The 14269-nt window shown below is 41.5% G+C and overlaps 1 protein-coding gene across 1 annotated transcript in view; it reads left to right on the forward strand.

Moving 5' to 3' along the window:
• Positions 1-14269, forward strand: part of TUSC3 (tumor suppressor candidate 3) — a 123918-nt gene that overhangs the window by 35744 nt on the left and 73905 nt on the right. The window contains exon 2 of the mRNA XM_081924600.1: positions 2187-2356. Within this exon, the coding sequence (XP_081780726.1) occupies positions 2187-2356 (170 nt within the window). The remainder of the gene's footprint in view (positions 1-2186; positions 2357-14269) is intronic.

The raw sequence follows: 14269 nt of genomic DNA on the forward strand, positions 1-14269 counted from the left end.
TTCAGATTGTTTATGGCAGTTAAGCATATAGAGAGAAAGAGTTCAGTGAAATCAAAAGTCATGCAAACTGTGTATGTGTTACAATCAAATCTATGGTTGGGAACTGTGAGGCGCAGTGTTAATATGTGAGTTGAAAACACACCGACAGGAAAATGGAAAAGGAATTAACCTGCTTAAGCCCCTAAAAACTTGTAGTAAGTATCCTGGAAGCAGAGAATTTGAGTTGGGGGATGCCTTTTCTTCTCCAGAACTGCATTCTCTCAGCCCATCAAGTTTAGGGTCAGTAGCCCTCCAGTGCAGGAGGGAAAGTCCTGCAGCAGTTTGGTAAGGAAAAAATACATTTGACCCTTTTCCTGCCCACTCCCCATTCACCCACAAGAAGCCTATACCAGTGCTGCGAGACTTGGGTTCGGGGCTATCTGAAGCCATAGAGAGGGGGAGCACTTCTTAGAGTCTGGTGGTAAGCAATAGCCTATCATTTCAGAGTCTAGTTTTGATAAGTAATGGTAAGGATCTAACATAATGCTTCTACTCAGCAGTTTCAATTATTACTGGACAGCTGAAGGGATAATGTCCTTAGTCCTGAAATTTGTGGAATTTTCTTCTGTGAATTGCTACATTATGATCACAAGGTCATTATTGCATATCTGTTGTGACATTTCCCTTTTTTAATTTGACAGTTGCCAATCATGATTTGTGGTCTTGGTCCACAGTTCCAGTTCTGAAGCTTGTCTCTCGTCCGCATTGCTGGCCTGGAAGCCTGTGAAGGGTTCCAGAGGCTGAGCACGCAAAGTAGTGGGTAGTAGTTGGGCAGATGGTGAAGCAGCTCAGTCTGCTCCCAAGGGACAAGTTATGCATATTGTGGAGCTAGGCCAGCGTTGTTGGCTTTACAGTCCCCATGGGACCCTATTGGTTCTTTCAGTCACTTGATTTCTCCTGCCACATTGCTGTCCACCCTGCAGAAGTGGCACTGCAGAGCTGTTAAAATTAGGCCAGCGATTCCTGCTGCTTGCAGGGAATAAGATGCCTTGGCCCTACTGCCAGAGCCCCAGCTGCCTTATATCTAGTTTTGTCCTTGTGTATTTAATGAGAGATTTATTTACTGCATTCAAGTTGTGCCAGTAACCATTAAATGTTTGTTGGGAAAGTGATGCGATGCTTGACTGAAAGAGGGCAGAGTCTGCCCCTGGTTGTGTAGTGGGGCCTCATGGCCCTGATTTTTCCTGTATTTGCATGTTACAAAATTGGCACTGTGCGCACAGCATTCAAAATTTGCCAGGCACATTTTGTATGTGGCTGTCAGCCACTTGTGACCAAGTGAAGATGCCCGAGTGCTAGGATGGCACCTGTTATTTCCAACATCTGGAGGTGCATGGCTGGGGATCCTTGGGTCTTGCCTGTTTTCACACACTAACAACACATCCTGTAAAATGCTATCTGCGGTATTTAATCTGCACAGTTTTAGGAACCAAAAGGTTGTATTGAAAAATATGACTTTTGAGCCATCTAACCTGAAAATGGCAACTAGACATTCCATTTTGGCGATTGTAACCCTGGTTTAAGGAACCATTTGGTGCCTAGCTTATATATCTGAGTTTCTAACAGTGTACAGTGGTACCTCGGGTTAAGTACTTAATTCGTTCCAGAGGTCCATTCTTAACCTGAAACTGTTCTTAACCTGAAGCACCACTTTAGCAAATGGGGCCTCCTGCTGCCGCCACACCGCCGGAGCCTAATTTCTGTTCTTATCCTGAAGCAAAGTTCTTAACCTGAAGCACTATTTCTGGGTTAGTGGAGTGTGTAACCTGAAGCGTATGTAACCTGAGGTACCACTGTATATGTACCATTTCTGTAGTACATAAAGGAACCCTTAAGATATTATTTTTATTTTTATGCATATTTGGTAGCCTTTTAATACACATTTTTGTGAATGGGAGCCTCTGTGTGCCTGAAAAGATTACTTGCTCAGAAAAGCTTTGTAGGCCTATATTGCTATAATATCCTTTTCCAACCCTGGCATTCCCACAACGATAGTCCAGCAGCTTGCCAGTAAGATCTATAAGACGAGAAAGTTTCTATTAACTTGATAGTCCATTAAACAGAGACTATCTGAACTGGGGCTACCTCCTGGGACGTGCTGTGTTTTAAAATGCAGCACCAACCATTCTGCTTGTTCTTGATTTCAGAACCTTTTAGCTGAAAAGGTGGAACAACTTATGGAATGGAGTTCAAGGCGCTCAGTCATCCGCATGAATGGAGACAAATTCAGAAGATTTGTGAAGGCCCCGCCTCGCAACTATTCGGTGATTGTAATGTTTACAGCTCTCCAGCCGCAGAGGCAATGTTCTGTTTGCAGGTACGTTTATACCCTTGGAAGCAGAACTTTTTGGTCTTCTTCTCTTTTGATCATCTGCCTTCAGTCAATGTTTTCACATTTATCAGTTCTTTATCAATTATGTAGTCAACTCACATGTTTGTGTTTATCTGTGAGATACAAGTGGAATGGTAATTCATTAGTTTCTATATTTAAAGGACATTTTATGCTCCATTTACAAATTGCAACAGTTGGGTGCTCTTTAATTTCAGGTTCTTTGGGTTACATGTTTGTGTGTGCGCACACACACACACACACACACTCTTAAACACTTAAAAATGGCATTCATTATTTCACAAGTTGACTGACTGGTTTCTTCAGAGATCTTTGCCACAACTTAATACAATTTCAGGGCTTTTTGTAACATTCTGCAGCCTTCCTTCTATTGTTTCTACTCGGTAATTGCTGTGGAAAACGTTGCTCAAGTCTATTTAACGAGATGCTCCTTAAAAGTTGCAAATTTTAATCTGCAGGAGTGTAGATTGGATTATCTTGTTTTGTAGGGGAGATACAGATCCATGCAATAACCTGTCAATTAAGCAATCTAAATACGTGGGCACATAAAGCACTGCTTTTCACGTTGCAAATAGCTGAGCGAGAGCATACCTGTATGCCTTGTATACTTGCTGTTTCCCCTATAACACGTTGTTGTTCTTTTTAACTGCATATATTTTGTCTACACATCAATACGGAACCCAGATTCCCCATGGCACATACAAAAGTTCAACTTTTTTTCAAGAACACATATGTTTTTGGGGGTGCCACAGGTATGCCCAATGTACAAGTATGCATGCAACATCGGAAATAGCTCTTAAGACATCCACTAAGGAATCACAGTTGTTACAACATTTGTCAAACTGTCAATCATCTGTGGCTTTTCCATGAAGTTACACATTTCCTTTCCAGGACTCCTTGTTACTGTTTGGTTTCACAATCAGCTCCTTTTTTTCCAGCATGTGAATTCTCAACAGGCCACTGCAGCTCTTTTTTAGAATGACAGGTTGGCATGATGGAATTGGCTTTGCAGTTGGAATGTGACTTATTGTTGCTGAGAAACTGTATTATCCTCAGTGGGCTGAAGTTCAGGAACAATCGGAACAGCTTTAAATGGTTGCGGTTCTGATTATTATGCAAAATAGCCAGTAACACATTCCCTTATGTTGGTCTGTGCATAAATCTTTTGTTACTAGGATTTAATGCTGTACAAATATTGTCATTTAATAAGAGGATACCATTTACTGCGGTGGGGGAGAAAAGGGCTTAAGGTTCATCCTGCTGTATGGCATGGCAAAGACCCTGAACACGTCCCATTAATTTCAGTGAAATTCATTTCCAAGTAAATATTAGGACCGCAGGCTTAGTCATTTCTGCAGAATGCAGCTGGACATCTAAAATAAGAAACAATTAACTCATTGCTTCTAGTTCAAAACGTTTAAAACAAATGTGAAATTGAGATTTAGCTTTGCTGTAGGGTACAATATGAATTAAATGAAGCTGATGTCGCTGCACCTGAAAATAATAACATAAAACGGAAGTTACTCCAATCACCAAGTAATTAAAAGGCAGGAGCTGTACGTATAATAGAGAAGATGAATACAGAGTGCTGTGTTCAGTGCATTTTGGAGTTTTTGCTATGAACAACCTAATGGGCAGTATTCGACTAAACAGTTCTGCTAGTGCAAGCACTTTAGACAGTGCAACAGAACTTCCTCTCCCTGTGCTGCATCCCCTGAGTTCTGGGTTTCCCTCCAACCCTCCATAGAAAATTTAGGAGTTGTATGAGAGTTCACTGTATGCCCCATAGTACCTTCACTAGTGGAAATGCTTAGTTAGATACTGCTGACTGCATCACTGACTGAAGCTACTCTTTTGTATAGCTCTCTTAGACAAGAAGTTGTTTTCAAAGTAATTGTACACCACATATTAATATAGAATTTCTCATGTGAATTTTTCCTTTTGGAATCTGTACTTTTTTAGCAAAACATTTTTTTTAATAAGCATGCAATATTAACTTTCTGCATGGAACTGCTCTGAAACAGTCATATTTGATCAATGCATAGGAAATATCAGTGGGCGGTTGTTGTTTTTCTGTGTAGTTCATCCTTGGGCTTTTAGGTATTTCAGATACTGAGGATGCATTAAGTTGTGAAAAGTTCATAATTCCCTTCAACATATGGAAATATTTTTAAAAGTTTTCCTTCCAAGGTTGCCCAGAATACCTCTGCCAACAAGACACAGGATATATTTGGGGCTGAAATATGTAGCAATGTGCTATTGTTTTAGTGGAAAGGATGTGATGTGCAGCTCTTTTTAGGAAACTGAGGCATGTGGTCACACCATTGGGTATTGAGTACAGTGTATTGAGATTCTCATTTTCATTTTTTTTCCTTCTGAGAGTTTTGAGGCAGTATGGCTGGGAAGACAAATCTTGCATGTGGGTAGTGCATGTGGGAATCTTCAGAAGTCAAAATCTTTGCCATGTGTTCCAAAAAAGGGGGAGAAGTGTGTGAGGGGAACAGGTGTTCATGCTCCCCCCCACCCTCAATGTTCCTGCACACATCAGGCGTGCTCCATGTCTCTTCTCATTTTGAAACTGGAATGTCTGAAGGGGGGTTGTGAGCACATTCAGTTGAGCATGCTTAGATTGTGATCAGCTACCCTGATAGCTCAAGGTTAGGAGTCTCCTTCAAACTGTCCAGATCAACATGGATGGAGGTCAGAAGACTGAGATTGGGCCTGATTCTTGCGCCTCCACTCCTCCTACAGAGTTCATGCCCCTCCCACACATTCTTTTGAATGCATGAACAGAGCTGGAGTGACAGCTGAATGGTTGGAGGACCAAGGCTTCAATGCTTCTCATTGATCCATGTCCCTTCTTGGGATTAGCACAAGGAGAATAAATTATGCAAATTAAATTGGCCCAGCTAATTTGCTGCACATACTCCAGGTACGAAGCACTGTTTTAGTGCATTTGTTTTTTGTGGAGATTTGTTAGTATACATCCATTCATGGCTGACTACGAAATGCTACAGGATACCGTTTGAGCAATGTTTTTCTCATCACTTGTCAAGAAGTCAGGAAGTTGATCCTTGGGTCATGATTCTGCTTACCATGATTTAGAAGTCTGCATTAATGGAGGAACTCAGAGCATTTGTTAAGTCTGTCCCTTATCATTAAATCTCAGTTGATCATCTCGAAGCTAATGATTAGCTCCATTACTTTTTCTGTAATGTAAGGAAACTAAGTGAAATTATCAGATTTGCTCAGTGAATTTAGTTGCTTCCTGTACAACTGTGTGGAAGTTTGATCATTAAAAAACGAGGTACCTCTCAAAAACATGTCAAATAAAGTGAGTCTAGTTTTTAGTCACTCTTTTATATGTTGTGTCTTCCGCACTTTATAGGATCTGAACAAGATCTTCATTCTCTGACCCTTTTGTGTGGCAATTCAGCTGCTTCCTTAGACCTCTTGGAGCTGATATTTTGCCAAATTCCTCCTATGCATCACTGTAAGGAGATTGTTAAGTCTTGCTTATGAGAACACACTGATCTTGGCAGGCTTTCCAAATGCCCCGAAGCCCAACTCAGCCACAGAGACAAGCCCTAGCTCTCCTCCCCTAGGTCTGAACTGATGGAGTGGGAAGCAGCGGCACAGGCTCATTGCAAAATCTGATGATTTGCCTACCCTTCATCTGAGATGGACAAGAGTGGGAGAATGTTTAATTTTCAAATGGTTCCAATGACAGCAAGTGATACGGCTTCTTTCAGAATCAGGATGATGTTGAGTTTTTAGGGTGTCTGACTAGACCAAGTATTCAAATCTCCACTCAGCCATGACTCTCAGCCAGTCACTGCCTCTCAGTTGTTGTAGGGATGAAATGAGGAGGGGGAGAACCGGGTGCGCCACATTGAGTTTCTTGGAGAAAAAGGTGGGATATAAATGCAATAAAATAAATAAATGCATTAAAAAAAACTTTTTTAGGCTCAAAGTCTGGAAGTTCTCATATTCTTCTCATTAGCCTGAAACAGCCTTCCTTCTTCCTGCATGTTACTTGCAAAAACCTTTTCAATTTTCTCATTAGCATAAAAGAAAATAAAAACACAGTTGCCAGTAGTGAGCTCATTCTAGTTCCCCTAGGTATAATCCATGACTAGACGTATCACTTGAAAAGTAATTAACATGTTGCGTGCAAACTTGACCTTTATTCCAATGTACGTGAAACATGCATGCAGTGGTTTTCCATTCATTCACATATTTTGGAACAGGTTAGATTGCATTCCCGTTTGATGCATGGAACTGTTCCTGCCACAGTCCTGCAAGGAAGCGTGGGCTTGCCTGTTGCTCACCAGGAGCATTGCAGCACCTATACATATAAGGCTCAGTGTATCAAGCAAGAGCTTAAGTGGTTGGTTAGAGCTAATAACTGATAACACCAAGGTTGCAGGTTCAATCCTTGTATGGAACAGCTGCATATCCCTGCATTGCAGGGGGTTGGACACGATGATCCTCAGGATCCCTTCCAACTATACAATTCTTTGATTCTGTGGCCAATGATAAAGGTCAGTGTTTCACTCTTGATAGCACTGGAAGTAAATTTAGAAGCTTTGAGGAAGATTGTGGTAATATTATTTCTTAGAATACTTAGTTGGGTGCACTGCATCCTTCACCTAAAAGAAATAAAATATTGGCCGAACATTGTGAAAATAAATGGCAAGAGTGGAAAGAGGATACAAATTAGTGTGCCACTCCTGCCGTTAAAAAACATTGCCTTGTTAAATTCCAGTTCTTCGTCTTTGTACCATTTCTTCTGTTGGAGCGCTGCCAGACCGCAAGCAATCAAATTTCTTTCCATCATCTGAATGACTGCATTATGTCCACTGATTCCACTACTGTCAAATCCTGTAACCATGTGCTTCAGCACCAGAAGCAGGATCACATTCCCTTTGATTGTAAATCTTATGCCTAAAGCTTCCCAGTGTGGACCTTTTGTTTGGGGTTTGCAGGAAGCAGAATTTGCAAGGAACAGCCAGTGTGATTGTGGGAAGAATCCTATAATTAAATGTGTCATGAAGACTATGGAAGCATGATGGGAAGCTACTAGACTGAAAGTGAGTTTGAGAGGCGAGCCTCCTTGGATTTTTCTAGTGCTGCTTGTAGTGTTTTGATCCAGTGTTTCGATATTGCCAGGGAGGGGGAAAATACACTTAAAATGCAATCCTATGCCTGTGTACTTTGAAGTAAGTCTCACTGTGTTCTGTTTGACTTACTCTGAGGTGTAGGAGTGCTTGGGATTTCAACCTGATGATGCCACCCTCCCATTTTTGCTGGGATAAATTATTCCAAATTTTAAAAATCTAACATTAAAAAGGTTAAAGCTATGGTTTTCCCAGTAGTGATGTATGGAAGTGAGAGCTGGACCATCAAGAAGGCTGATTGCTGAAGAATTGATGCTTTTGAATTACGGTGCTGGAGGAGACTCTTGAGAGTCCCATGGACTGCAAGAAGATCAAACCTATCCATTCTTAAGGAAATCAGCCCTGAGTGCTCACTGGAAGGACAGATCCTGAAGCTGAGACTCCAATACTTTGGCCAGCTCATGAAAAGAGAAGACTCCCTGGAAAAGACCCTGATGTTGGGAAAGATGGGGGGCCCAAGGAGAAGGGGACGACAGAGGATGAGATGGTTGGATAGTATTCTCGAAGCTACCAGCATGAGTTTGACCAAACTGCGGGAGGCAGTGGAAGACAGGAGTGCCTGGCATGCTCTGGTCCATGGGGTCACGAAGAGTCGGACACAACTAAACGACTAAAAAACAACAACAACAGTAGTAATGTAACGTTCCCCAACCTGGTGCTCTCAAGATGTTATAGGACTGCAACTTCCATCAACCCCAATCAACATAGCTGATGGTGATGGGTGATGGGAGATGTAGTTCAAAGACATCTGGAGGGCACTAGATTGGGGAGTTCTGACTTGGGGCCAAATGCGTATTAATGTTTGCTTATGTGTTGGTGCTCATGTAACGGATGCTGATCCCCTGTCTGGGGAGAATATGAGTGAAAGAACAGGGGACTTGATTCAGCCCTTCCTGCTCTCCTTCTTACTACATTACTGATAACCTGCTTTGGTCAGCACGTCTTCGAGGCCTGCCTGAATTGAGGTTAGGCACTGTTTTATGTGTGCAGAATCCCATCACTGCATGCACATACAGCTGTGTTGGGCCCAGATATTCAGATCTTATAAAAAGTTGGAGAAAGGTACCTTTTTTTTGGTCAGGTCCATCATCTGCCAACTTAAGCCTGTTCAACATCCTTAACAGAGCAAGTAAAGGAGTTTTCATCACATCCACTGACAGAATGTATTTATTTATCAATCTTTTGTTCTGATTGGAACATTATTACTTGCTTGATTTTATCATTGTAACTATTTTAAACGTTTTTCTGACTGTATATGAAATGGTCAGGAATGTTCCCGTCTCCTCCCTTTGATTGTTCAGATAGGGTCTTCCCTTTCACCTTTGGGCTGGTTGGGAATATTGTGAAATGAAGGAGAAGTAAGAACAGGAGGAGAAGGTAGTGGCATCACCTATTAAGAAGCATATGGCAAGCTGGCATTTCCTCTTTATTTTCTGAACCAGAGCATCCTGACTCTTGCCAGCACTGAAATGTCTGCTCTTCAGATCCAGGGTAATGGTGGGAAGAGGTCATGTGTCACTGGTTCAGATTTTACACTTGAAAAGGAAGTAGGGGACATGGCAGTTGACCCTATCTTAATCTCTGTGTGTCTTCTGTATCAAGAAAGGCCACTTTTGTTTATACTTCCCCCTTGTTATTTTGATCCCAGTTCTCCACACACACACAAGCTCTTCTCCAATTATATGACGTTTTCATTTTCACCTTCATGAAATTAGCACTTTACCATGCTGTGCAAGTGTGAGGAGCTGGAGTCAGTGCTGAGAACTGGACGGGCTCCATTTTACGCAAGAGCCTCCTTGCAAAGCCGGTGCCCAGCGCAAGATGAAAAACAGCTTGTCTCGCTCGGTGCCTGCTGGGCCTGCTGTCAGCCGACTGTATGTTCTTAATCACCATTCCAAAATGAGGGATGACTTGGCCTTTGCCAACTATTTTGCTCTTCACACTTATACTCTCACGCACGTGTACTTTTAATTCCTTCCCACTGAAATGTTTGCCTTTGCTATCTAAACTTGGGTTTTGAAAAACACATACACACCAACACCAACTAGGGGTGCCAGCTGTTGACTGAGGTGATGTAGCTGTGGGCCTTTCTTGCAGTACTGCTCGCTTACATTATCTATGTTTGGCTTCCTCTTCTTCTTAGCTGCTGGTTGGTTAATAGTGTTTTACGGATTGTAATTGTTTTACTGATTGGTTAATTATGCAATATGACTAATTCTGGACCTGTAATGTTGTATTACGTTGTTATTTATTGTTTGCAAGCTGATTGGGGATTCATTTGAATGGAAAGCAGCACAGAAATACAACGAAACACATCAAAACAAAATGTATGTATATTTCTGTTTGCTTAATCCCAAATTTTCTTTCCGTATATACATACATATATGCATTAATGCATCTATGGAAAGAAAATTGGGAATTAAGCAAATAGGAAATCAGTGGTATGAAGGACAGAAGTAGGTCTTGGCTGAGTCTAGAGGGTCTTATAACCTACTGTGTTCTCTCTCTCAAGGTGGCAGTGAGGGGCTGGTGAAAAACCCAGTTGGCATTTTGACTTTAAATGATAAAACGGTTGTTTCTCTTCAAAATCCTTTTCGGTTTTCTTTCGAGTTCAGGAAACAAATGCTGGACTAAACCTGTAGCTGTAGCTTACTTATTTTTGAAAAGGTTTGTACTCTGCTTTCTGATCAAATCTTTCCTCAGGAGGACTTATAACTGATGATAATCGTATAATGCAAGCATTGAATTCACCACTCCCCCCCCCCCATTTTTTTGTAGGGCAGCCAAGAGGCTGTCCCTAGCAATCTGATGTGCTTGTCGTCACTAATGTCCTTCAGGGTCTTTTGCGAGCCCACCCAAGGGAAATAACACCCCCTCTGGGGAGTGTGTTGCTTTATAACGCAATATTGCAGCTTTAAAAATGTTTAGACCCAGTTTAGTTATTCCAGTTTTGCAAATAACCGAACTGGAATTATTGGTCCTTGCAAAAGATTCACTAGCCCATTTGCACACATGTTTCTAATATGACTGTTTGTGATCTTAAAAAGGGATGGGCAGGAGGAATGCTACCATTGCCTGAGGACCAGTTCTACCTACATGCAATTAGGAGAAGAGGTTACTTAGAGGTCTGAATTACTGTCCCTTCTTGATTAGCAAATTGTGAATCCCATAAACAAAAGACAAATATTTGTGTCTATTCTTTGTGAGCAGCTTAGGGCAGAAATATATTCAGTGCCTTCTTCCTCCAAGGAGTTCAGGGCAGTGTGTGTAGGCTTAGTCCATTTTATTCTCCCAATCAAGTTAAGGCTGAGAGATGATAAATTGCCCAGGTGAGGGTCATAGCTGAGCATACTCAGGGAGCACAAAATGCTGACTGACTTCTGCTAGGAGAGGGGGCAGTGGAATGGTGTATTCAGGGAGGGGACATGGCTGGCTAGAACCCTGAACAGGAACAGCCAGTTCTTCAGCATTTTTCTTGCAGGCCGTTACATTTCAGTTTCCCCAAAATGTGAAATATTTTCCTACTGTTTATCTCCATGTCCCTCAGCCCCTAAAGAGGACATCATACAAAAATCTCTATGAATTTCATATAAAATTGGGTATACAGTCGTACCTTGGAATCCGCTCCACTTCGACTTCCGAAACGGTCGACTTCCAAAGTGCAGCTTCTGATTGGCTGCAGGCAGCTCCTGGAGCCAATCAGAAGCCGCGGAAGCCCCCTCAGACATTCAGCTTCCGAAAGAACATTTGAAAACTGGAACAATCACTTCCGGTTTTTGATCGTTCAGGAGCCTGAGCCAAGTTATGACTGTACAGTGAAGGAGAAATGTAAATCTAATATGGAGAGCAAGGGAGTCATTCTTTTAAGAGAAATGAACATAGCTATTTCCCTCTTCTGGTATCTAGATATTATTTCTGAGTTACATGCTAGATTTCAGTTTAGCATACCAATCTTGTCCCCCCCCCCCAACATTGTTGCTTTTCTGGCTGACTTACATGTTCGTTGTTATTTTTACTGCATAAAAGCTGTCTTTGGCAATTTATTTCCCTCCTTCTTTGAGTGAACTGTATCTGACCCACTATCCCTTGCAGAAATGGTAAGATAATGAGCTTGAAATTCCAGAAAAGTTTGAAGCCTTTTGCAAAAGATAGTAAATATAAATTAATTAGCAGTAACTTTAAATTAGGCAGAGAGTTAATTAATAAAGCAACCTGAAAGACTGGCTAGGATATATTACCCAAGTGTAAGTGTAGCTAAACAAGTTAAAGAAAATGATCAAGTTGGAGTGATGTGATGTGATCATTTTATTCATCTATTAAAACTTCAGAGTTTCTATTATAGTTGGTTTAACACAGACATGCCCTACAGTTATTACTTAAACCTAGGCAGGATTCATTTGATGTTGCTTGACTGCCCTCTACAGGCTGTGAATGAAGATGCAGCACCAGTTCATTAGGAAATGACAGATTCAGTGTAGCAGTGAGCTGCCTGGATTTCAAACCTTGCCCCCTAAATGGGATTTTGAAAGAAGGGAATAATTCCCGGCTCTCCAGTTGACAGCAAAAGCAAACATTTCAGTTTGCTTCTAGTCCAAATGAGTGCCCCGTGTCGGAGGCTGTGTTTTCTTGTGATCACAGTTTAGAAATATTGGTTTTCTTTTCACCGGATGATTAGTACTGTGTTCTGATGGGAAAATGCACTTTTCTACCAAAATGGCATTCAGAATTCTATTTAGTTATGGTGTTTTTTACACTTTTATCTAGAGCTCTTCCAGGTGACCTGATGATTCAACATCTATCATGATTTGCTTCTGCAAAGCTTACCCAAGGAGGTTAGACTATGTTCGCTCTTTCTTGAACATTTGTTCTGGTTTGTCTGTTGAGAGATTATATGATGATGAGCATCCATCCTGATTTTATTGTATTTTGTTTATACATCTTCCCATTAAGCAGTAAGTCAACCTACACATTTAAATACATTTCCCTGTTGCTTTCCTAACCTCAAAAAGTCAATAAAAAACAAGAAGTGGGTTTTTTTGTGCTAGGCAATAAAGCTTTTTAATCCACTTTAGTTGCACAGACCTAAATTTCCTGCAAGTGCTTGATCCCATCTCCCATCTCATACTGACTGTCTGGAGGCAACCCTGACTGTTAGTGATGGTTACATTTATTGTACTTGAAGGCCAGTTCTGGGCCCGAATACACAGTTGCACTAAAGCAGACAGATAGTGGGTCTTTCTAAACCAAATAAACTGTAGCAGGAGAATATTCAGCACATAAACCCATCAATATTTTTAGTAATTAATCCCCCTGCCATACACACTTTCCTAATCAGTTGGTGCATTGCAAGCTAGGCTAGTATTGTGCTTCAGATGGTGTTAGGTGATTAGATTTGTGATGGTGGCTCAGTCATCGAGTGATGCAACAGCCAAAGAATTTGTTTTTTGCTTTTTTCAGAGATAATCACGAACCTGGGGAGATTATTAGAAAGATAGGGTTGGAGACCAAATTTAATTTGTGAGAACTTATTGGGCAGATTAGGATCAGGGGGAATTTTCTTTTCTTTCTTTCTTTTTCTGGCAGGTATAATTGGTTGCTGATACTGAGAATAATTTACCTTAGTCTTGAAAATCAATCCACAAAAATTACCAACCAATAAAAGTCATATCTAACAGAAGTGTTCTTTTTAAACAACAACAACAACTCTTATATCCTTAAAAGTAATGCTATAAAAACAGCTGTTTTCAGAGGTGGCAGACACAGAACATGGTGTGTTATATCACTCCCTCACACCCAAAGACAGGAAAAACAGCTTTTTTCTTTGTCCATTTATCATGCCTCCCCCCTCCCGTAGTCCATTCCCTGCCTTTGCCTGGGACAGACGTGTGATATCCCTCCTGTCATTTGTCCTCAGTCTTGTACCTATGATGATGGTGATGATTAAATTTCCTATACTGCCATTCATCTGAGGATCATAAGGCAGTTTACAACATAAAAGCACATAACATAGTAACAAACAAAAACAATCCCCCTTCCAGTTTAAAAGGCCATAAATTGCTTAATTAGCCAAAGGCCTGGTTAAAGAGGAACATTTTTGCCTGTCGCCTAAAGGTGTATAATGATGGTGCCAGGTGAGCCTCCCTGGGGAGAGCATTACACAAATGGGAGCCATTGCAGAAAAGGCCTGTTATTGTGTTGCCACCCTGCAGACCTCTTGTGGAGGTGGCACACCAAGAAGGGCCTCACGTGATGATCGCAGGATCATATGGGGAGTGGTGGTCCTGGAGGTATTGTGGTCCTGAATCACTTAAGGCTTTATAGGTCCAAACCAGCACTTTGAATTGGGCCTGGAAAATTATTGGCAGTCAATGCAGTTGGGCCAGGATTGGCATTATACGCTCAAACCCTCTTACCCTGGTGAGCAACCTGTCTTCTGAATTCTGCTCCAGCTGAGGTTTCCAAACCATCTTCAGAGGCAGCTCCACGTATAACGCATTTCAGCAATCTTATCTACGGGTTACCAGAGCGTAGACAACAGAAGTTAGGCTATCCCTATCTAGATAGGGGTACAGCTTTGGCTGATGGAAGACACTCTGAGCCACCTAAGCCTCAAGCGACAACAATGGATCCAGAAGTACCATCAAGCTATTTCCTCACTCCTTCAGTGGGAGTGTAACCCCATCAGTATTAGGCAACCTCC

The sequence above is a fragment of the Podarcis melisellensis genome, assembly GCF_964234715.1.
Source record: "Podarcis melisellensis genome assembly, chromosome: 9".
NCBI classification, from domain to species: Eukaryota; Metazoa; Chordata; class Lepidosauria; order Squamata; family Lacertidae; genus Podarcis; species Podarcis melisellensis.